Source organism: Arvicanthis niloticus, chromosome 20 (assembly GCF_011762505.2).
Source record: "Arvicanthis niloticus isolate mArvNil1 chromosome 20, mArvNil1.pat.X, whole genome shotgun sequence".
Classification (NCBI taxonomy): Eukaryota; Metazoa; Chordata; class Mammalia; order Rodentia; family Muridae; genus Arvicanthis; species Arvicanthis niloticus.
The window spans coordinates 40957951-40979117 of NC_047677.1; the positions used below are offsets into that span (position 1 = coordinate 40957951).

At 47.0% G+C, this 21167-nt stretch overlaps 1 protein-coding gene across 4 annotated transcripts in view; it reads right to left on the reverse strand.

The window, feature by feature from the left end:
- The window catches only part of Pcnt (pericentrin), a 97556-nt gene that overhangs the window by 10397 nt on the left and 65992 nt on the right, over positions 1-21167 (reverse strand). For 2 of the 4 annotated variants that reach the window (XM_034524550.2, XM_076916628.1), the window contains 9 exons: positions 20499-20663; positions 18176-18343; positions 17411-17603; positions 16427-16649; positions 16115-16265; positions 13374-14054; positions 8730-8974; positions 7507-7609; positions 6787-6960 (listed from right to left, as the gene is read on the reverse strand). In XM_034524550.2, coding sequence (XP_034380441.1) covers positions 6787-6960; positions 7507-7609; positions 8730-8974; positions 13374-14054; positions 16115-16265; positions 16427-16649; positions 17411-17603; positions 18176-18343; positions 20499-20663 — 2103 coding nt within the window. The remainder of the gene's footprint in view (positions 1-6786; positions 6961-7506; positions 7610-8729; positions 8975-13373; positions 14055-16114; positions 16266-16426; positions 16650-17410; positions 17604-18175; positions 18344-20498; positions 20664-21167) is intronic. The other 2 variants (XM_076916629.1, XM_076916630.1) reach the window with 1 other exon arrangement.

Genomic DNA, 21167 nt, shown 5'->3' on the forward strand with positions numbered 1-21167 from the left:
TGTCAACTAAATAAAAAATACAAAGGGGGAACGTATCTTTTTAAAAGAATCAAAGGAAAAAATCATTCTTAAATCAATAAAGGGCATTTAAAAAAACTATCCAGGGGCTGGAGAGATGGCTCAGCAGTTAAGAGCACTGCCTGCTCTTCTCAAGGTCCTGAGTTCAATTCCCAGCAACCACATGGTGGCTCACAACCATCTGTAATGGGATCCGATGCCCTCTTCTGGTGTGTCTGAAGACAGCGACAATGTACTCACATACATAAAATAAATTTTAAAAAATCTTTAAAAGATTTAAAAAAAAAAAAAAAAAAACCACCCACAGCTAAGGTCCTTTTTAACCTTAAAAAGAGGAAGACTGACTAGGGACCAAGACAGGACAGACCAATGTTCCTACTTGGCATGCGCTGGAAGCCCTAGGCTATGCAATGAGACAGAGGGCATTCAAGTTGGCACAGCTAATAAAGTGGTGCCTGCCTGTCATGGTTTGAATAGGTTTGGCCCACACAGACTTTTGTATTTGAACGCTTGGCCCACGGGGAGTGACACTATTAGGAGGCATGTCCTTGTTGGAGGAAGTGTGTCAGTGTGGTGGTGGACTCAAGCTACACCCAAGGTGGAAGAGACTCTTCCTGGCTACCTTTGGCTCAAGATGTATAACTCTGAGCTACCTCTCCAGCACCATGCCTGCCTGAATGCTGCCATGCTTTCCGCCATGATGATAATGGACTGAACCTCTGAACCTGTAAGCCAGCCCCAATTAAATGTTGTCCTTATAAGAGTTGCCTTGTTCACGGTGTCTGCTCACAGCAGTAAAACCCTAAGACACTACCCTCGATGTTCTTATGACAGACATCACTTTTTTGCGTGAAATAACTCAAACAAATGATGGGATCTTCTCAGTCTTGGCAGACTGTGCTGTCTGTCCCCTAGTACCCTTTGCTCTCCAGGACCAAGCGGCATTTATTTGGCATAGACTGCCACAGGCCTTCAGAGACCCTGCCTCTTGTTAAAAAGTTTTTTCATATAATGCTAACCTTTACTGCTATGCAGATTTGGAAAAGCATTTAGAAGGACAGAAAAAGTAGCAGTTAGTGAGTTTAAAGAAATTGCCTACGTAAGTCGGACAAGGAACTCCCATGAACCATAACGCTGTTGAATGAAACTCCCAGTGCTACTGGTGGGCTATTTCCCTGTCAGGCGTCAGTCTAGAAGGCCATAACCTACAGAGGCTATTACCACTACATTTGGTTGCATGCCAGAACTAGATGGTAGACTCTATTCACGAAGCTACCATATAATCTGGTTACAGTACATGGAAATACTAGGCAGGCATGGAACTACCTCTTCCTGCTGGCTAGCTTTTCAAGTGCTAGAGTATAGTGGGGGAAATTACTGCTAACAGACCAGACCAGCTAATGATCTTGCATGGTACCAACAAGCCAAACACGACGTGCTTGCTGGTGCAATAGTGACATGACTGTTATATGCCCAACCAACTGCTTTCCAATTGGACTGAAGGCTGGTTCCACAAGAAGGCACTTATATCTGGTACTCTAAGTCGGGGCAAAACTCTGTGGCTGGGGAGGTCAAAGGCACCTGCGGGAAGGAAGGCCACTGCTATTATTTTGTTAAACAGATATGATGTGCTTGTCAGCATGCCTTCGACATTTATACTTATAGCCACAAATCATTGATTTTAACCTCAATCATGAAGGAAAATATTTTCACAGTGGGTAGGCACTGCAAAGACTCATAACTGGTCAAACTCCCAAGAACAAGGAAGTGGCTGTTGATGAGGCACAGTGGCCAAAGCTCAACAATAAATGAAAAAAGTTCACACATCAATATTACTCCCTCCAAAGCTGAAGGAACTCTGGGAGAAGAGGCGACAAAAAGAATGTAAGAGCAGGAAGAAGGGATAGGATATATTACATAGCCATTTCTTCCAAATTCAAGCATCCTCTTCCAGATAGGGGAGAAAGGCTCATGCAACATACAAGGCTAAGGAAGTTTAGAAAGTTACAAGATTCACAAGGCTCCTTCCCAAGGTTATAAAGCAATAAGCAATGGCTGGAGAGAGGCACTTATACTGTTAGTAGAGCTTTCTGTCTACAAGTGTGCAAGGAACTTTGGGATACATTGTTTGTTTTGAGCTTCTTGGACAGGTAGCTGGTTCTGACTCACCAACCATACAACCATAACTAATCCCAATAAACTCACTGGTTCACCAAACTAGATTTGAATAGAACTGTTTGTTTGGTCTGTCAAAGATTGATGCCCTAGCTAGAACTGAGTAGATATCTGCTTGCCTCTCTCCAGGAAAAGTCATACAATACAAGACCTCATACACAATAGGCAAACTATCATAGCTCTGATAAATCTTTATCTGTCCATCAACTGATGGGCATTTGAAATACTTCAACCTTCTGGATAAGAATAACATTGCAAAGTTTTATGTATAAGTTTTAATACATATAATAAACTTCCATGTACAAGTTTCTCCCTTGGAAAAATACCTGAAAGTGGAATTGTTGAGAGACCTTTTGAGAAACTGTTAAGACTGCTTTTCAACATAATTGCATCTTACAGTCTCACATGATCCTGTACCTGCTCATCTTCAGAGCTAATGAAACATGAATTTCTTTTAGAAAAAAAGCAAGATTCTATAATTTTATAGAAAGATTTATACTGAACGAGACCCGCCAAACAACTTGACAAAGAACAGGACCTGAAAAGGGAGCAGCAGATCTTGGATGCTGGAGTCCCAGGTCTCAGAACTGGGTTCTGGGTTTAGAGGGTGGTATCAGCAGCAGGAATGTATTTCAGTCAGCAGCTGAAACATGGAGCCTTGGAGGCTGACACCGGCTGAGTGGCAGGGCTACAGCCCTGAGAGTCTGGGTCCCCTACCTATGGTAGACGCTTGTGCACAGTGAACCACAGACAAGTACATCTCTCCCTTCAATGTGTAATCCAACGAGTCTATCTGTCTGTCTGTCTGTCTGTCTGTCTGTCTGTCTGTCCAGGGCTCTGCACAGTCTGTGGTAGCCTCTAACTGGCTGAATGTGGGTGGCAAAAAAGGACAGTTTGTACTTAAGAGTTTCCATCAGTTTCTAGTTGCTATGACAATGTTCCAATGACCTGTGATGCTAGCATAATCTCTGTCAGGAGCCAGGTCTGACCTTGTAGACCTCAGCCTGTTCCAGCCCTGACTGCAAGCAGAGTGTGTTTTATGCTCCATTCTCTGTCACTTCATGACAGTTGGGGCTGCCCACTTGACCTTGGCAAGGGGGGCTGTCAGATGCAATTCACTCTCAGTAGCTCCTGGCCTCTAGGAAATAGAACTTCCAGGTATTAAAAAGCCCTGAATCTTCTTAGATTTAGAATCATCTCCAGGGCCTCTCTGACCTCATCACTGACAGATTCAGCATCGGACAACCCAGCAGAGAAACGACAGTCTTTCAGCACCATACACACAACTATATTCTTGAACAAAGGCAAACTCAAGAGTGAAATCCCAGACCCCAAACTACAATTTTCCAGAAAGAACAAATTAATATATTGAATTCAAAATCCAAAGACTTTTGCTTTGCAAAGGAAATCATTCAGAGAAGCATACAGCAGAGACTAGGAGAAAAACACTTCACATATCTGAGAAAGGAGTTGACATAGTAGGTCGTATAGAGCTACCTCCTGTGAGTAGGAAGGGAAAGAGGGCCATGGTGAGAAACACAAGGTACTCACATATCTTGCAATGAGAACAGATACTGGAGTTACAAGAAAATTAGGGGTTAAACTGGCAAAGCCTCAAACACTGGGGAGGATGAACAAGAAGGTTTATGGCGGAGCATGAGACCAGAGACCACCAAACCCAACAGGTTAAGAGGACTGAAAGGGTTCTGGGTAAGTGATGCAGGCCAGCTGGTCTCCATGAAGCTCCCTTCTCTGAGGAACCAATGCACAATACTATAATTCCTAATGTAGAAAACTGTGACGGATTAAACTGTAAGTAAGTGGAGCAGGAGAAAACGGCTTGGCAGTGAAGAACACTGCTAGGCTGCTTCCCCAACGGATTTCCAGCACCCGTCTGGCAGCTCGCAGACTTTCTTTCAAGGTCCATAATTCCAGCTGCAGGAGCTCTAATGACCTCTTCTGGCCTCCAAGGTCACCGAGCGAGCATGCGGTTCACAGACATATATATAATGCTGGCAAAACACCCAAGCGCATAAAAATAACAAATACATCGTAAGGAAAGGTGGCGTCTGCCTCCATCTACTCCAAGAAGGAGATCCTTAGACCATCCCCATAGACAGTTAACTGCGAACAATCACACCTACATCTTAGTAGCGCTGACGATGAAGAGGGTTGAGTTTAATTAGCAGCCCCCGAGATATCTCCAGGGTTGGAGGAAGGAACAGTTAGTGACAAACAGCTAGCAGACAGTCAGCAGTGAGCAATAGACAATGAGATGGACAAGAGGAAAGGGTCCAGTGTTTAACGACCTCTAACTGGGTGGGCAACACGTGAGCAGAACATGGTCATCACCGTCCCTAGGTGCGGAGCGTATAGGCCTCCCAGTGACCCCAAATTTTCCAGTTTCAGCTGCTACTCTATAGAAGACTTTTCTAGACTAATAGTTGAAAGGCCTTGTCCTCTCTAGGGAAGCCCTCCCACTCTCAGGAGTTTCTTTCAATTTCCTCAATGTATCGCCTTTTCTTTTTCTCTTATTAAAGCTTGCGCTCACTCTTTACTCCCGAAACTGTATCCTAAACCTTCACTGGCGCTGGATAAAAAGCCAGACAGCCACTGGCTCAGGTTCATGTTTGACAGTTAATTGAGTTTCCAGTGCAAGCACAGTTGGCCTGAGAATGGTCCTCCTGTACTCAAGATTCCTGCATCCAAGTCCAATCTAAAGTATAAAAGTCAAGACTCAAGCAAGAAAACAAAAATCCAGCTCAAAAACTAGACCAAAGCCCGTAAGAGTCACTTCACCAAAAAAGATGCACAGATGACAGAAAAGACACAGAGTACACTATGTCATCAAGGACACGACACAGGGTACACTATGTCATCAAGGACACGACACAGGGTACACTATGTCATCAAGGACAGGACACAAGGTACACTACGTCATCAAGGACAGGACACAGGGTACACTACGTCATCAAGGACACGACACAGGGTACACTACGTCATCAAGGACACGACACAGGGTACACTATGTCATCAAGGACAGGGACAGTAAAACTAAAGGAGATCCCATGTCATACATCCTAGCTCAAACAGGAAACCTGGACAACAATCCATCAAATTCAGATCTCTAAAGCCTTCATCCCCTGGAGAAATGGCCAGTTCACCCCTAGGTATTTTGTACCAGAGAAATGAAGCCTATGTCTACATAATGCTGTAAGTATAGCCCCAGTACCTCTAACTGTCAGAAGTGAAAACAGTTCATATATCCATCCATCACACAACACATGGACCACCCATCACACAACACTCAGCCATAAGAGAAATCAGTTCCTGGTATATAAAGTCTGGGTGAATGTCAGAGCCACAAGAGAGATGTCAGAGACCCATCAGAATGTGACACACTCTGGTACCCCTGACATGTCTGAGGAGGACCCAGGTCAGTACTGCTGCCTTTAGAGTGGACCAAGTGGCCTTGTTCCTTTGAAGGTTTGCCTTGGCCTACATTTTGCTAATGTGGTTGTCACAAAGCTAAGACAAATTCCATGCATGGGTGAAAACTTACATGACACTGTATCAAAACAGCAAACTGTACTACATATAAGTTTTTTTGAAAAACAAAATTAAGTTTTCATCATTAAAAAGTAAATCAGCAGCTAGAAAACCTCGAAGAGAAAAGACGACAACCATAACTGCACCGTTAGCAGAGAGCCAGGCGGAACCCTGAGCTGGTCATTATGATAGCATCAGTCTAAGCTTCCTTTTCGGAGCACATACAAATGCTATGTAGTAGCCAGGACTATGGGGGATGCTGGATGTGCATCCCTGGAGTAGAAAATTTGATGCTAAGATATCAGAACATCAAATAGCTGGGTACATGACTCAGCTGCTAGAGTGCTTGCCATACAAACACGAAGGCCTGAGTTTGGATTCCCAGCAGCGAGTGGGAATCTGTAATCTCAGCACGGAGGAGGAGGTAGAGACAGGAGAGTTTCTGGGGCCTGCTGCCCAGGCAATCGCCATGAACCTGTGGGCTCCAGGTTGAGACTTTGTTTCAAAAGACAAGGTGGAGAGTAACTGAGGAAGACACCTATGTGGACTTCCGGCCACACCCTGCACGGGGCACACAAGCACACGGGCACACGGGAGCCCATGAGCATGCGCACACACCGCAAAACACTCGACACTGGGTATGATGGCACGTGGCTGTACTCCCAGCACTTGGAATGAGAAGACAGGAGGATCAGAAGTTTGAGTCCAGCTACAGTTATATGGGGAGTTGGAAGGCAGCCTGAGCTACCTAAGATTCTGTCTCAATCCCCCGACTCCCCCACAAGAACCAAGCAAACAAAATAAAACGAAACCCATAAAGCTTGGTTGGCAGTGCATATGTGTGGGTGACTGAGTCGGGAGGAGTAACTAGCTAGGAGCTTGAGACAAGCCTAGGCAGCAAGATCCTGGAAAAGTGGTACACAGGCCCAGATCTCGGAAGGAGAAGCCCAGTTCCCTGGCCAGCAGAATGGACAATTCTGACAGACCACTATGGTAAAGAGACAGTGGGCAGGTGCTATGCCAGGAAGAGGCACAGATACGCACATTAAGAATGCAGCCCTTCTGCGTGTGGTGCTTCAGGGTCTTCTCGAGCCGGGAGACGGTCCTGCACAGCTCTGCTTTCTCTCTGTGTGCCATGTCCACAGCTTTTGTGAGGGCATCGTTGTCACTCAGCAGCTCATTCATTAGCTGGACCTGTAGTTCTGCAGCCATTTTTTTCTGAATGAATTCATAAGAATTTTGTGTCTTATTAATTTTCAGGAGATTTGGAGTCTGCTACCAGGCTTGTGGGGCTGGGCCAAACAATATGGGACAGGAAACTATAGGCCAGCAAATCACAATCTTTTCCCATCTTTTATAAAACAGGCCACACAAAACTGGACTATTCTGGCACATAAAGGGATAAAGGTCGGTTACAAGTGCAATCCTGATTTGAGTGTTTCAAGAGTCCTGTACCGAGGTGGTGAATGAATTAAATAGGGAATGTTGCTGTTCATCCTGAGGGGGCCACACATGTCATCGACTTATAACACGCCTGTGCACTTACAACTGGAACCTTTAGTCCTATCTGGAGGAATTTTAGAACTTGGACACAGAGAAGAGGGATGGGACACACCACATCTCCCCATGGATTGCAGTGGGTGGCACAGCTTCCGTGTTATCTGATAGCATGCTATTATAATCTCCATACAACACGTGCTGGGAGCTTAGCTTCAGGCCACTCTGGCGAGAGCAAGTGTGACCCGTAGAGGAGCCCTGCTGTACCTGAAAGGAGGTGGGCATGCTCAGTTCAGACTTCAGCTCCTCCAGTGTGCGCATTAAGGAGGACACTGCCTTCTCATTGGATGACGTCCAATCTTTAATTGTCCTAGGAAAACAAGCAGGTGTTTAAAAGGTCTCTGCATACCCAGAATGATTGCAATTTTAAGCTATTCAAGAGCTCTGTTAGTGGCACAAAGAAAGTGAATCTGTGCAGCATTTTCTCTGAGAAACTAAGTGGTCCAGCTCTGCGCTTCCGCATGGGTGATTTGCCACTCTGGTGCGTCACTTTACTCTGTCTGTGACAGTGGCCTAGGCAGTGCTTCAGCCCAGAATGCTATGGTGGAAGGCTGATCACGCCAGAAAACAGACACAGCTGAGAGTCAGAAACCTCCAAACCTGAGCTAGCGGTGGTACCAGCATCCCAGCATCCCTGCATCCCTGCATCCCCACATCTTAGCATCACACCGCTTCCTGTAGAATTAACAATAACGAAAGTCTTTTCCTGGGTACCAAGATGTCTTCTCTTGCTGCCAAGCCTGACCATCTTTGTTTGGTCTTCCATTGGATGGAAGGAGACAGCAGACTCCCACAAGCTGTCCTCTGACCCGCCATGTATTCACAGATACAGACACAAATGTGCAAAATAAACATAAAAATGACATAAGTCTAAGTGCTGTCCCAAATGAAATAATGATGTTCAGCAAATCAAATCTGGGTATGGACAAGGAGTCTTCCTAGCTGATAAACACACACACACACACACACACACACACACACACACACACACACACACACAGAGCTTGGTAGGCCTGGACGCTACATGGCTAAGTGCACATTAAAAAAAAAAAAAAAATCTCAGCACAACTTGAAACTATGAATAACAAGATTCTTTTGTAACAGTAGAATGTAAAAATAGAGTTTTAGAAGGATCCTTCAGAAGACCTTGCCCATTAGTTCAACTGAATTCATGGAGCAAGAAAATTGTAGGATACCTTTAGATGCGGTCCCGAGGTCAAAGATGCCCAACACTTCATTTTTTTGACCCCCTTAAATAGTCTTGCTATATAGACCTTGTTGGCTTGGAACTCACTATGTAGACTGATCCAGTCTTGAACTAGTGGTGGTCCCCCTGCCTGCCTGGTGTGGGAATCACAGGCACGTGCCACTAGCTGGATGGGTGGAGATGGGGTACCGGCGGCCACTGGGCGTCATGCGTGCATGCATACCTGTCGACTGTGTGGTTGGTAAAGCTTGTGAGGAGCCCAGCTGCACACAGCAGCTGTTGCCGGATCTTCTCCAGTTCCTGCTGCTGCTCCTGGAACTGGCCCCTCTCCACAGAACCCAGGCAGGGGGAGCCCCGGCAAGGGCCACTTCCTCCGGGCACCTCCTCTTTGCACCTCAGCTCCCTCACCATGCGCTGAAGCTGCTCGATCTTATGTTCATCACGCTGACGCTGGATCTCTAACTCTCGCTGTCACAATGGCAAGAACAACAGCAAAGACTGTGTTACACTGGGCACAGTGAGTGGGGGATGCCTAGAGCCAGCACTCGGGAGGCGGAAGCAGGGGATCGGGAGGTGTCGATCATGTACACAGCACATCTCACTAAGGCCAACCCCGGAAACATAGTAAGATCTCATCTCAAAACAAAACAAGTCCTAAACAATCATCTGGCCAAAGACCATCACTGTAATGCAGCACCTGGGAAGAAGGGGTTTACACAATTCATTGGCCCTCTACCCAGATCGCGACAACAAATCCACCCAGGGCCATCAAGACAGGTCAGGAAAACTCCCACAGCAGAGTCTCATCTTAGGTTTTCAACCAAGCCCACAGACTAACCAGCAGAGAATCCTGTGAGGCTGACATGGCTGAACTTCATTTATACATAGATCTCAACACACAAGTCAGCACAGGAGGGCAACAACAGGCAAACAACAAATCAGGCGTGCCACTGGCACCCGTGGCCTCGCCCTACAGATGGAAGTGAGTACATCTGTGAGAGCCATGGTGCTGTAGAGCTGCCAGCCCAGGACTGGGTACAGGGCAAAAGCAATCAACGGACCTGGACCCTCCCCTGACATGGAGGTAAGGTGAGGAGGAACACAGCAGTCCCAGGGAAGGCCAAGAAGACTTAGAGGGTCAGGGCAGATGGAGAGAACTGGATCCACAAGGGTTATCCCTTGACCTCCACGTGCCCACGGGGCATGAATGTGCATGCACAAAACATAACAGTCCTCTCTTAAGCCTAAGCTGGTTGCTCAACACTTCTATATCAAAGCAATCAAAAACAAAACCAAAAGGGCCTTGCTAGGATCTCTGTGAGTTCTATGCCAGTCTAGTCTACACAGCAGGTTCCAGACCAAAGGCTACATAGTGAGGCCTCGTCTCACAAAGACCCAAAAAACCAACCAACCAAACAAGCAAAAATTATTTTAAAAACCAAAACCAACAACAACAAAAAGAAACCTTGCTAAATCACTTAGGCTGGTTTTGAACTTGTGATCTATTAACCTCAGCCTCCTGGTTGCTGAGATTACAGGCATTTGGGAGCCAGAGGTAGGCAGATCCCTGAGTTTGAGGCCAGCCTGGTCTAAATAGTAAGTTTCAGGATAGCTGGGGTTACACAGACAGACCCTATTTCAGGAAAAATTAAAGAGAGAACACTTCTCAGCCCAGCCTAACCCATGAGTCTTACTGCTCTGATCTAAAACTAAAGCTATAAGAAAACTAGAGGCTACTGTCCCTTCTGAATACAGATGCAAAGATTCTCAACAACATAACCACAAACTGAATACAGCAGTTTTAAACGGAACTGTTCACGGAGGCCGGAATGAAAGGCCGGCTCATCTGCTGCAAACCCATCGCTGAAATATGCTGTCCCAAAACCTGCAGACATGAAGAAGCACTGAAAAAACACCCAGCAAAAGTCTTAGTGCTTTTTGCGGGGGAGGAAGCAGTGCTAGAAATATTTACAAGGCAAAACACTCCCCACTGAGCTATGTTCTAGCCCCACTCCCTAATACTCTTTTGTAATTCAAAACAGATTTTAAAACACTGAATAAAGAGAATTGCCTCTGACCAAGTGCACCCCACAAAAATAAACATGGGTTCCAGGGAGTGATCCAAACTTCCTACAACTATCACAACTAATGTTCTGCACAACAGCAGGAGGCTGGGTCTTCCCCACGCAGGAGGGGAGACACATGCTCCCATTCTGTCCACTCTGGGCTGCCGTGTGCTGGCCAGCCAGGGCAAGCAGCAAGTCGAGGAGTAAAAGACTGGGCTGGTGAAGCGCCTCAGTGGGCAAAGCACCTGCCACGCTAGTCTGACATCTGACGATCTGAACTGAGTGTTAGAAGCCTTGCTAAGGAGGACAAGCCCCCAAAGTTCCCTCTCACCTCCACACAACACACAACCATCTGTGACCTCAGTTCCAGGGGCTCTGATGCCCCCTTCTGACCTCCGCAGGCACTGCCCGCACATGCGCACAGACACAAAGGTAAGTAAAACATCCAAAAAAATTTTTAATAAAAGAAATTTAAAAAGACTAAACGTGTTCAAGAGTCAAGAGGACTTGTTGAGACATCAAGCTACACAACGCAGCCTATACGGCTCAATGCAGTTCCTGTCACATCTCAATGGCCAATCTTTAGCAAAGCAATGGCTACGGATGACAAATCCACAGTCAACATCGTCCTCAACGGGACCATCAGTGTTTCTTCTAAAAGCTAGAACGAGGCGAGACTTCCCACTCTCTCTACTCACATTCAATATGTGCTTAAGTCTCAGCTACAAGACAAAAGAAATAAATAAGAGGACAGAGAAATTAAATGAGTATTTCCAGACCGTTTGATCCTATTCTTGAAAGACCTAAAAACTTCACCAGAAAGCTCTTAGACATAGTAAACACTTTCAGCAAAGTGGCAGGATACAAACAGACATATATACACACACCAAAGACCTCGACAATGAAAACTTTAAGAAAATGAAGAAAGAAGCTGAAGTGAGCACCCCGAGGGGAAAACTTTGCACAAACTGAGAGAATTACTATTGTGGGAAAAGGTTTAATATAATTCCCATCAAAATCCCAATCACATTCTTCAGCCAACTAGAAAAAAAAAATCCTAAAATTCCCATGGAAGCGCAAATATGCGGCACATGCGCGGACGGCTTCATTACCGCCGATGTCAGACTACATTACAGCACCACGATCACAAACCACAAAAGTAAGGACACAAAAAGAGCCACGCAAAACAACAGAGTGGGACAGAGGACCCAGAAATAAGCCCACATTGCTACACCCAATCCTTTGACAGAAATGTCAAAGACATGAATCAGAGATGAGATACCCTTTCTTTAGCAGTAGTGCTGGAAAAACTGGTATATAACACACACACACACACACACACACACACATACACACACACTCACACACACACACACACACTCACACACACACTCACACACACACACACACACACCCACACACACACCCCAAAACAGAACCCTCTTAGTATAAGACCTGAAAGCTAGAAACTCTAACCACTCCCTGGTACAGGGATAAGCGAAGGCCTCCAAGGAACTAACAGCGTAGGAAAATGGTCCCCAGAGTCGCCGCCGCCAATGTGAAGAAAGTTTCTGCACATCAGAGCCGATGAAGTGAAGAAGAAAATTACAGAACGGAGGGAAGACACTAGCTGACTACACACAGGATGGGAGACTGGTGTCTAGAGTTGGTGAAGAACTGCAAAGACTAAGCAGCAAAATGATCCACCCAATAAATGGTCTAATCTACTGGACAGGCAGTTGCAAGAGAAGAAACCTAAACGGTTAATGATCATCCTGAACCATTAGGGAAGTGCTATGTAAAAGTGCTTGAGACTCTACCCCAACACCATGAGAATGGCCCCAAGTAAGAGAGAAAATGATGAATGCAGACCAGGATGAGGATCCGGGCCTCGGGACAATGGCAATTGTGCAGCTCTGTGGAAAAATCAGTGCAGCTCTTCAGAAAGCTACATCTAAGACATACTGTCACCCAACTATAACTCCTGAGAGTGTGTACACCTTAGGTATTTCACAGAGACGGAGCCCTGCATAGCCACAATGATTATTTCACCCTTCACAAGCACAGGAAACAGAACCAGCCTAGACACACATCAGCACAGGAATGGATAAACAAACTGTTCCACACACACAACAGAACTGTGCGGTCATGAAGAAAAACGAATCCATGGCATCTGAAGGAAACTGAAATGGATGAAACTGGACATTGTTATATTAGGTGAAGTAAGACACACTGAGGAAAATGACAATCTATAAATATGGCTGTGTGTGTATACATATATATAAACGTATGTATTTATATGTACATGTGCAGTCTAAGGAGATCTGTATGACATGAAAGATGTCTGGGGGGAGGGAGCCGGTAGGAAATCCTGGGGAGGAAAGGCACAGAGCAGAGAGAGAAAGAGAAGGAGTGAACACAAAATATAACGGCACACTGTGTGAAAACGCCAGAACGACACTCACCACATTGCACATTAACTTGAAAATTTGGTTTAAGTTAAAAAACAAAGTAAATTTTAAAGAAGAATGAAAACGATCATTTTCCACTTCACAGAGACTTGCCCAAAGAGCCAAGCAATGGCTGGAACAACAGCGCCCGCGCAGTGCCAGGAGCAACGGCGCATGCGCACCTTTCACTTCGACGCCTGTTACAAAGCTAGGGTGAGCCACACAGTGTGGAGAAGAACGGGAGGGAGGCCAGGAACAAGTCCCCGAGAACGGTCACCACCTCCAGTCATTCAGGGGCCGGTAAAGACGGATCAGCTGCTGGAGGATCAGCTGCTGGAGGATTGCTCTCACCAGCGTCTCCTTGTCTCTCTGCCACTTCCTCTTGTCCAGGTCTGCGCGGCTCGACCTCCTCTCCATCCTCCTTGCGTCCTTGCGTGCTTCTTGCTCTTTCACTCTGGCGGATAACTGTTCTAATTCTGCCTGTAACCAAGCTGCCTTCTCCCTCTCTCTCTCCAGACAGCATCCCAGCTCCTGTTTGTGGGTCCGCAAGGCGTCCACGGCTGACCTCAGGTTGCCACTTACCTCCTTCTCTCTCCTGAGCTCTACGCAGCGCTCCTGAGCCTGCGACTCCAGCTGCTGCTGGGTGTGGGCAGCCTGCTTCTGCACCTTTTCGAGCATGGCCTCCAGCTCCAATGCACGAGCCTTCTCTGCTTTCAGCTTTCGCAGTAAAGCATGCTGCACTTGTGTCTCCTGGCGGGCACGGGCCTCCTGCGTGTTGCGGCTCAGCTGCTCCGTCAAGAGCCGCTCGTGCTGTAAGGCCTCGGAGAGCTCCAGCGAGCGGTTCCGCTCAGCCTCTAGGCTCTTCTGCAGCTCGGAGAGTTGGCCCTTCTCCTGTGCCAGCAAGGCCTCGCAGCGCGAGGCCTCGATCTGCAGCTCCTTCTGCAGGTTGTCCTTGGCCGCCCGCTCGTGTTTCAAAGCAACACACAGCTGATTATTTTGAGCAAGCTGCTTCTCCAAAGATATTTTTAACTCCTACGTGAATGAGGGAAAAAAAAAAAAAAAAAGAAAAAAGAAAAGATAGTAACAGTGAATACCAAAAGGACAAGGATCTAGAAGGTTTTCTTTCTTACACTTTTAATTCAGAAAATCACAACTTTTGAAGATTATCCTATGGATGAAACCGTACTCAGGACTGTGTGGATGAAATACTGTACAGAAATAGTATTGAGAAAGTATGTGCACGCATCTTCCTTTCTTAGAAATCTCAAAATGCCAGTATGCTCAAAAAGGTGGTATTTAAAGCCATGCACTGTAGCCAAAGGCCATGAGCTACAGGGCACAGCTGAACATGAGGTACACAAATGCCACATGTTTACCACGTCTGCTTTACGAAGACCTTAGATGCTAGGGCATCATCCGGATAGCTACAAGGAGGTTGTGTGACACTGGGTCTAACAGCCACACTTGTAGAGAGAATCTCTTAAGCATCACCTGTCAATAAAAAAGCCTATGGCCAATGAGCTGAGGCAGGAAATAGGAGGTGGGACATCCAGGAATGAAAGAGAGGATTCTGGGAAAGAGTCAGAAAAGCAGGAGATTCACACCAGAATGCCGAGAAGAACACGTAAGAAGACAAGGAGAGGAAACCAGCCATGTAGCTGAACTCATATTAGAATAAAAGGGATAGTAAGTTAATAGCTACTTAGAGAATGTAGGAAAGATTACGGTCTAAGCATTTAATAAATAATTAGTCTCAGAGTCGTTATTTCTGGGAATTAAGTGATTGGGAGGAAAAGCTTCAATGAACATGGCACTCGAGGGCAGGCCTCATGGGTAGACCAAAACAAATCAGACTCCATGGTTTTTTGTTCTTTTTATTTCTTTTCAAGAGAAAGAATATGATGTTGGGTAAGAGGGAAAAAAATCTAATCAGATATATTGTATGAAATTCTCAAAAATTAAATAAAAAAACTTTTTAAAAGTAAAAGAAAAAAGGGGAGAGAAGGAAGAATGCTCAAGAATCCTAGCTGGGAACAAACAACAAGGCCGTTCCACCATTGCCGGAAACCACGGACACCCACCTTCCCCTTGCCAGGTACTGCTTTACTTAAGTACTGCCTTGGCCCTGCTTACAGTGTTTGTTTCTGACGTGAAGAAGCAATGATAGTCCTAGCCAGCTATGATGACTATGAACCACGATGATGACCAGCGTGGTATAATAGCTCCAAGGGTACAGTAGTGGTACACACACCTCAGTGGTACCCAAGGGCTTCCTCTAATTGGTCTTAAGGTCCATACAAAAAGAAGGACATGGTGCCTGGTACAGGAAACCTAACCAGTTATCCAGCTGGTGCAGTCGCGGCTCTCAGAGGAGACAGCACCCCCACTGTTTTACTAAACCAGCACAATCCCCTATGCTCTATGCTAGCTAGAGCAGATCTGGTACTATGCTCTAAATATATGTCCTCATACCCACAGGCAAGTGTGTAGCCTTCATCCCTCAAGGGAACTATGTGCAACCGATGGAGAAAACCAATCCAAATGCAGGGCTGTGGAACTCAGTCCCAAGGGATCCATCTATAAATCCATGCCCCGACCCAAGGCTCAGGAAACACTGGGTAAGAGGGCACACAAAGACTGTCTGAGCCAGAGATCAGAGTTTACCGTGAGACTGTGTCTCGGAGCAATCTCAGAAGCTACACCAACATGGCCACCTAAATATGAGCTGAGGAAGGACAACGTCAGACATGCCCAAGTGGATAAAGATAGACCACGAGGCCCTGACCTTACACAAAGAGCAGCCAAGCAACATTGAGAGTGGGAGAAATGCCCTTCTTCACAGAAGAGCACATCCCCTGGTTATCCAATACCAAATGGTCAGCCCTGACAACATATACTCAATCAAGTAACACCTCAGGCCAGAGATTTAAGAGAGAGCAAATCGAGATATACAGAAAGGTTTCAAAGGAAGGGGAAGTGATGTAATTATATTATAAACTCAAAAATCAAATAAATAAATGTATAGCCTTATTCTGTCTTAACGTCCTCTGGACCAGGCTGCCCAGCATATGGAGAACAAGAAAGGCAGTCACCTCCAGGGCCCTTGAGCTCTGGCCCTCCCTCTGCAGGTACCGAAGCTGCTGCTCCTCCTGCTGGGCCTGGAGGGCCTGCCCCTTTCCGCGCTCAGACTCCAGCTCCTCAAGTACAACCTTCAGCTCGTTCTCCTTCCCGTCCAGGACGGCTCTGGGAGGCAGAGACAGGGGGATGGCCATGAGACCCATGTACAGGGGACATCCAGGCAGGGGTCCCTCCCGCCATAGTCACATGGAAATCCAAAGCCCCCACAGCACCTGCCGGCCGAAGCAGATGAAGTTCCACTGTAGGACCACGTCACATGGTCATACCTGAGCCGCAGGACTTCCTGCTGCACCTTGTCCAGCGACTCCAACAGGCTCGTGTTCTCCTGCTTACAGGCATGCAGCTCGGACTTCAAGTCCTGGACAGCACTCTGCTCCACCATCAGGCGCTTGCGCACGTCGCTCGCCGTCTCCTGTTCTTTGCTCAAGGTTTTCTGTAAGTCGCTTGCTATGCATTTTTCCTGTTCTACTTTGTACGCCAATAGTTCAACTGAGAGGAATTAAAACAGTAGACCGCACGTTATCCACCAGTCGCTAGTGTGCCGCACCAACCAAGTTAAGTCATAAATGATGCTGACTTGGAGGACAGGAGTTCCTGTGAGCATTTCTGTGAACTGGAAGCCATTGTGTCTAAGAGAGCCAAGCCACTCGGGGACCTATAGCACCAGCCATCCTCACACACCACACTGCTACAACAGAGACAGATTAAGGCCCGTGTGGCATACTGAAAAATTCTCCCAGAACCTCAGGAAAACTGGTTCTGCACAGTCCTCTGAAAATACAGACGGGAATGCTTCTGCTTCTTGTAAGGCGGGTGCTCTGCCAACATGAGAATCAAAAACGGGCTCAAGACTGCAGAGCAGGACACTTAGAAACAGGCACAAAATTGAGTATAGCTGAGATAAGTCCATGCAGGTGACCCAGTACAACGATGATCACCTGACAGAAACCCAACAGAAACAGAGATACTGACCAGTGCAGAAGGGAGAACATCAGACTGTGAGGGAGGCTGCCATTCTAAGGCCTGATCAGTACAAGGGCCAGGAAGGACCGTTTGTTCACAGATGTCACGTCCATAAAAACCTCCCTAAATGTAAAAACTTACATACAACAAGATCCTGAACTCCACTGAGAGATTCCTAGGGTCCTGAACACTTGTACCCATTCACCGCTTCCTTTGCATCTGAGGGCCTGGCAGGGAAGGCAGGGATGGGGTAAACTTCACGTAGGGACAGGAGCGGGGGCACCCACCTTGTCTCCGTAGCTGGTGCTCCCGCTGGCTCCCTCGGGCCTCTGTGCTTGTCAAGGCTGCGCACAGTTGCTGCAGCTTCTCTTGGTTCTGTAGGTGTGTCATGCGGAGCTGAGCACGCAGGGCCTGAATCTCGGCTAGCAGGCTGCTCCTGTCTGGCAGACACAGGTGTTCCTGGACCTTCTGCAGGTATCCCTGGAGGGTAGGAAAGACCAGACAGGGCGGGAATGCTGGATGGCTTCCAGGTGAGGAAGTAGGAGGCAGGCGAGCCTCATCCTGCACAACCAATTCTTTCACACCCAAGAGGTCCAGTGCCTCTGTGACAGGTTCAGTGGCTTTGTACGAAGGGAGAAGAGGCACAGCACCCAGGGCCCGGCCTCCAAGCACTCTCCTCACAGTCCTGAGCCTGCTGTGTGAGTACCTAGTCTCAAGTCTAGACTTCTCATCTGTGCCCAGCGACACAAACAGGATTCCTATCGTCCTACCATGCCAATGTCTTCTAGCCGGTGGTGTCCAGTGTGCTGGGTGATGTGGGAAAGCCCAAAGAGTCTGTTCTTTTGCTAGGTGTGTCCCAGGGAGAAAGACCGAGGGACAAACCCACATTAGCACTTACACATGAAAGCATGTTGGTTCATGTTTCCTCAGTCTGTGGTCACCACATTCCAAAGCTTAGAAAAACATGTCAGCCAAAATTTTCCTAAAAGATGGCCTCCCTCACGCTCTCCAGGAAGTGCTCATCAAAGCCTAGATTCAAGGCTGCTGCTCACCTGCTCTTGGATAACCTTCTCCAGCCTCTTGACCAGGGAGTTATAGTTTCCTAGGTCTGAGCCATAAGGTCTAGGCTGCAGCTCAGCATTCTCCTGCTCCCTGGCGAACACTTCTTGTATGACCCGCAAAAGCTCCTCACTCCACGTAAGGTGTGTTTCCAAAGATTCCTGTAATGCAAACCAGGAGACTCGGCGCTGGGCTGCGGTGAAGGCTCAGTGGCAGAGGCTTGCCTAGCGTGTGCAAGGCACCTGCTTTAAATGCTCACCACACACACACACACACACTGTGTCCTCCTCAGTGTGCACTGCAAGTGTGACCAACAGAATGTGTCCCACAAGTTCACATATTTGCCCGAATCCCCACGGTGAAGAACAGTGTACCACTCAGATGAACTGTGATGCACCATGGGGCTCCACATGACAACGCTGTGGTCAGTTACACATGCTCTACATATGCTCTCCGATGTTCAAGGACGAGGCAACTGCAAAGTGAGTACTGAACTCTCACTAGAGGCAGGCTGCTGTCTGATGCAAACGCCCGGCCTCCATCCATACAACCCAGAAATAAACACCTATTGTCTACACTGGTCTGTGGTGTTTTATCATGGCAGCTGAGTGGGCAGAGAAGAGTAGAAACCAGTCTGACTGGAAGATTGGAATGGCTCAGCCTGAATCAGGGTGTGAGAAGCAAAGGCTAGCACCAAAATGCTGGTACCAGTTCTCTAAGAGCACAGCACATGGTAAGGTAATGACTCACCAGGAAAGACCACTGTGACTGTCTGAAAGAAAATGGCCCCCATGGGGTTCAGAGGGGGTGGCACTGTTTGAAAGGATTAGGAGGTGTGGCCTTGTTGGAGTAGGTATGGCCTTGCTGAAGGAAGTACATCATTGGGGGTGGGCTTTGGGTTTCAAACATCCAAGCCAGGCCCACTGGCTCTTTCTTTTCCTGCTTGCAGATTCAGATGTAGAACTCTGGGCTACCTCCCCAGCACCATGTCTGCCTGCTTGCTGCCATGCTTGCTGCCACGATAATAAACCTACGAGCCTGTAAGGCAGCTCCAATGAAATGCTTTCCTTTATAAGAGTTGCCGTGGTCATGGTGTCTGTTCATAGCAATAGTAACCCTGACTAAGGACAACCACATATCCAAGAATAGTTGGGCAGAACAAATTCATCTTGAAGAATGAACACACACACACACACACACACGCACACGGGAAGAACAAATTCATCTTGAAAAATGAACACACAGAGTTGGGTACGTATAGAAAAAAGATGAGATGAATCTAAAGAAGAGTTAAGAATGGGGTGAATGTGATTAAAAAAATGTATGGAATCCTCTAATCATAGTAATAATAAAAACAATAATACTAATATTTTAATGCTGACACTAGTGGCTGGAGAGGCAGCTTGGTGGTAGAGTGCACCAGGCAATCTTCCAGAAGACTCACCTGTGTGGAACTCCAGCCCCACGGGATCAGAAACCCTCTTCTGGCCTCTGTAAGCACCAGGCACACATGTGGTGTACAAACATAAATGCAGACAGAATACTCATACACATAAAATAAATTAATTAAAAAAAATTCTGATACCAGGGGCTAGCAAAGTGGCTCAGCAGGCAAAGGCTCCTGTGCCCAAGTGTGATAGCCTGAGTTCAATACTCAAAAACACATGGTAAGAGGAAAAAACCAACTGACCTCCGCACACGATGTGGCAACCCCTCACCACATGGTACATAACAAATGTAATTTTTTTTAAATATTGGTATCAGAAGTAGTGAAATGAAACAGAGCAAAACCTGGGTGTAGTGGTTTGAGTGAGAAGTGGCCCCATACTCTAAGGCATTTGAACACTGTCCCCAGTTGTAGGTGGTTTGGCCTTGCTAGAGAAAGTACATCACTGGGTGGCAGGCTCTGAGAGTAGAAAAGCTTTAGGCACTCAGTTTACTCTCTGCTTCATGTTTACGGCTGAGACCTGAGCTTTAAACTCCCTGCTCCTGCCCACTACCCTCTCCATCATGATGGACTCTATCCCTCTGGAACCATAAGCTGAAACAAACCCTTCCTTTTGTGAGCTGCCTGGGTCACGGTGCTTGATCACAGCAACAGAAAAACAACAAATAGAATGGGCAACCTTCTCTCCTTCTATTGCTGCTGCTGCACTGGCTGGCCCTGGGCTGGAAAGACCCAAAGCTACCCTGCTGGGTACTCTGTGCCTCATGGGGCTACAGCCAGGAAGAGGCTCGCTGCTCAAAGCCATAGTGGCAGTGTGACCATGTTATGAGCAGGTCACATGGCTCCTTCTCATTTACTGAGCCACCTACCTTCTCTCCTCTGTCAGTTGTCACCTCCGAAAGGGCCTGCCTGTCCCTTGGGAAGCCATCCAGAGGGTCACGTGGTTCACCCTTGCTCAGTGCACTAGAGGGGTCCTGGCTTTCTGACAAGGCCAGTATCTGGTGGCTCTCATCAAACACCATCTGCAGCAAAGCCTACAGAAGGAAAAAAAACCATCAGAAGGGGGGCAGGCACTCCAGACTAAAACCATCATCCCCACACCCAACTACCACCACCTCAACTCTTTCACTGAAAATAAAAACTTACTTTATTGTTTGGTTTAGAAAACACTAAAGACCCTCTCTTTATATATTTGAACCATATATACGTAGGAGAAATACAAAGAATAATGCAAAGAGTACTGGCTGGTTTTGTGTCAACTTGATACAAGCTAGAGAGGAAGAGCCTCAGTTGAGGAAATGCCTCCATGAGATCCAGCTGTAAGGCACTGTCTTAATTAGTGATTGATGGGGGAGGACCCAGCTCACTGTGGGTGGTTCCATCCTGGGATGATGGTCCTGGGTTCTATAAGAAAGCAGGCTATACAAGCCAGGGGAAGCAAGCTAGTAAGTAACATCCCTCCATGGTCTCTGCATCAGCTCCTGCCTCCAGGTTCCTGCCCTGATTGAGTTCCTGTCCTGACTTCCTTCTATGGTGAA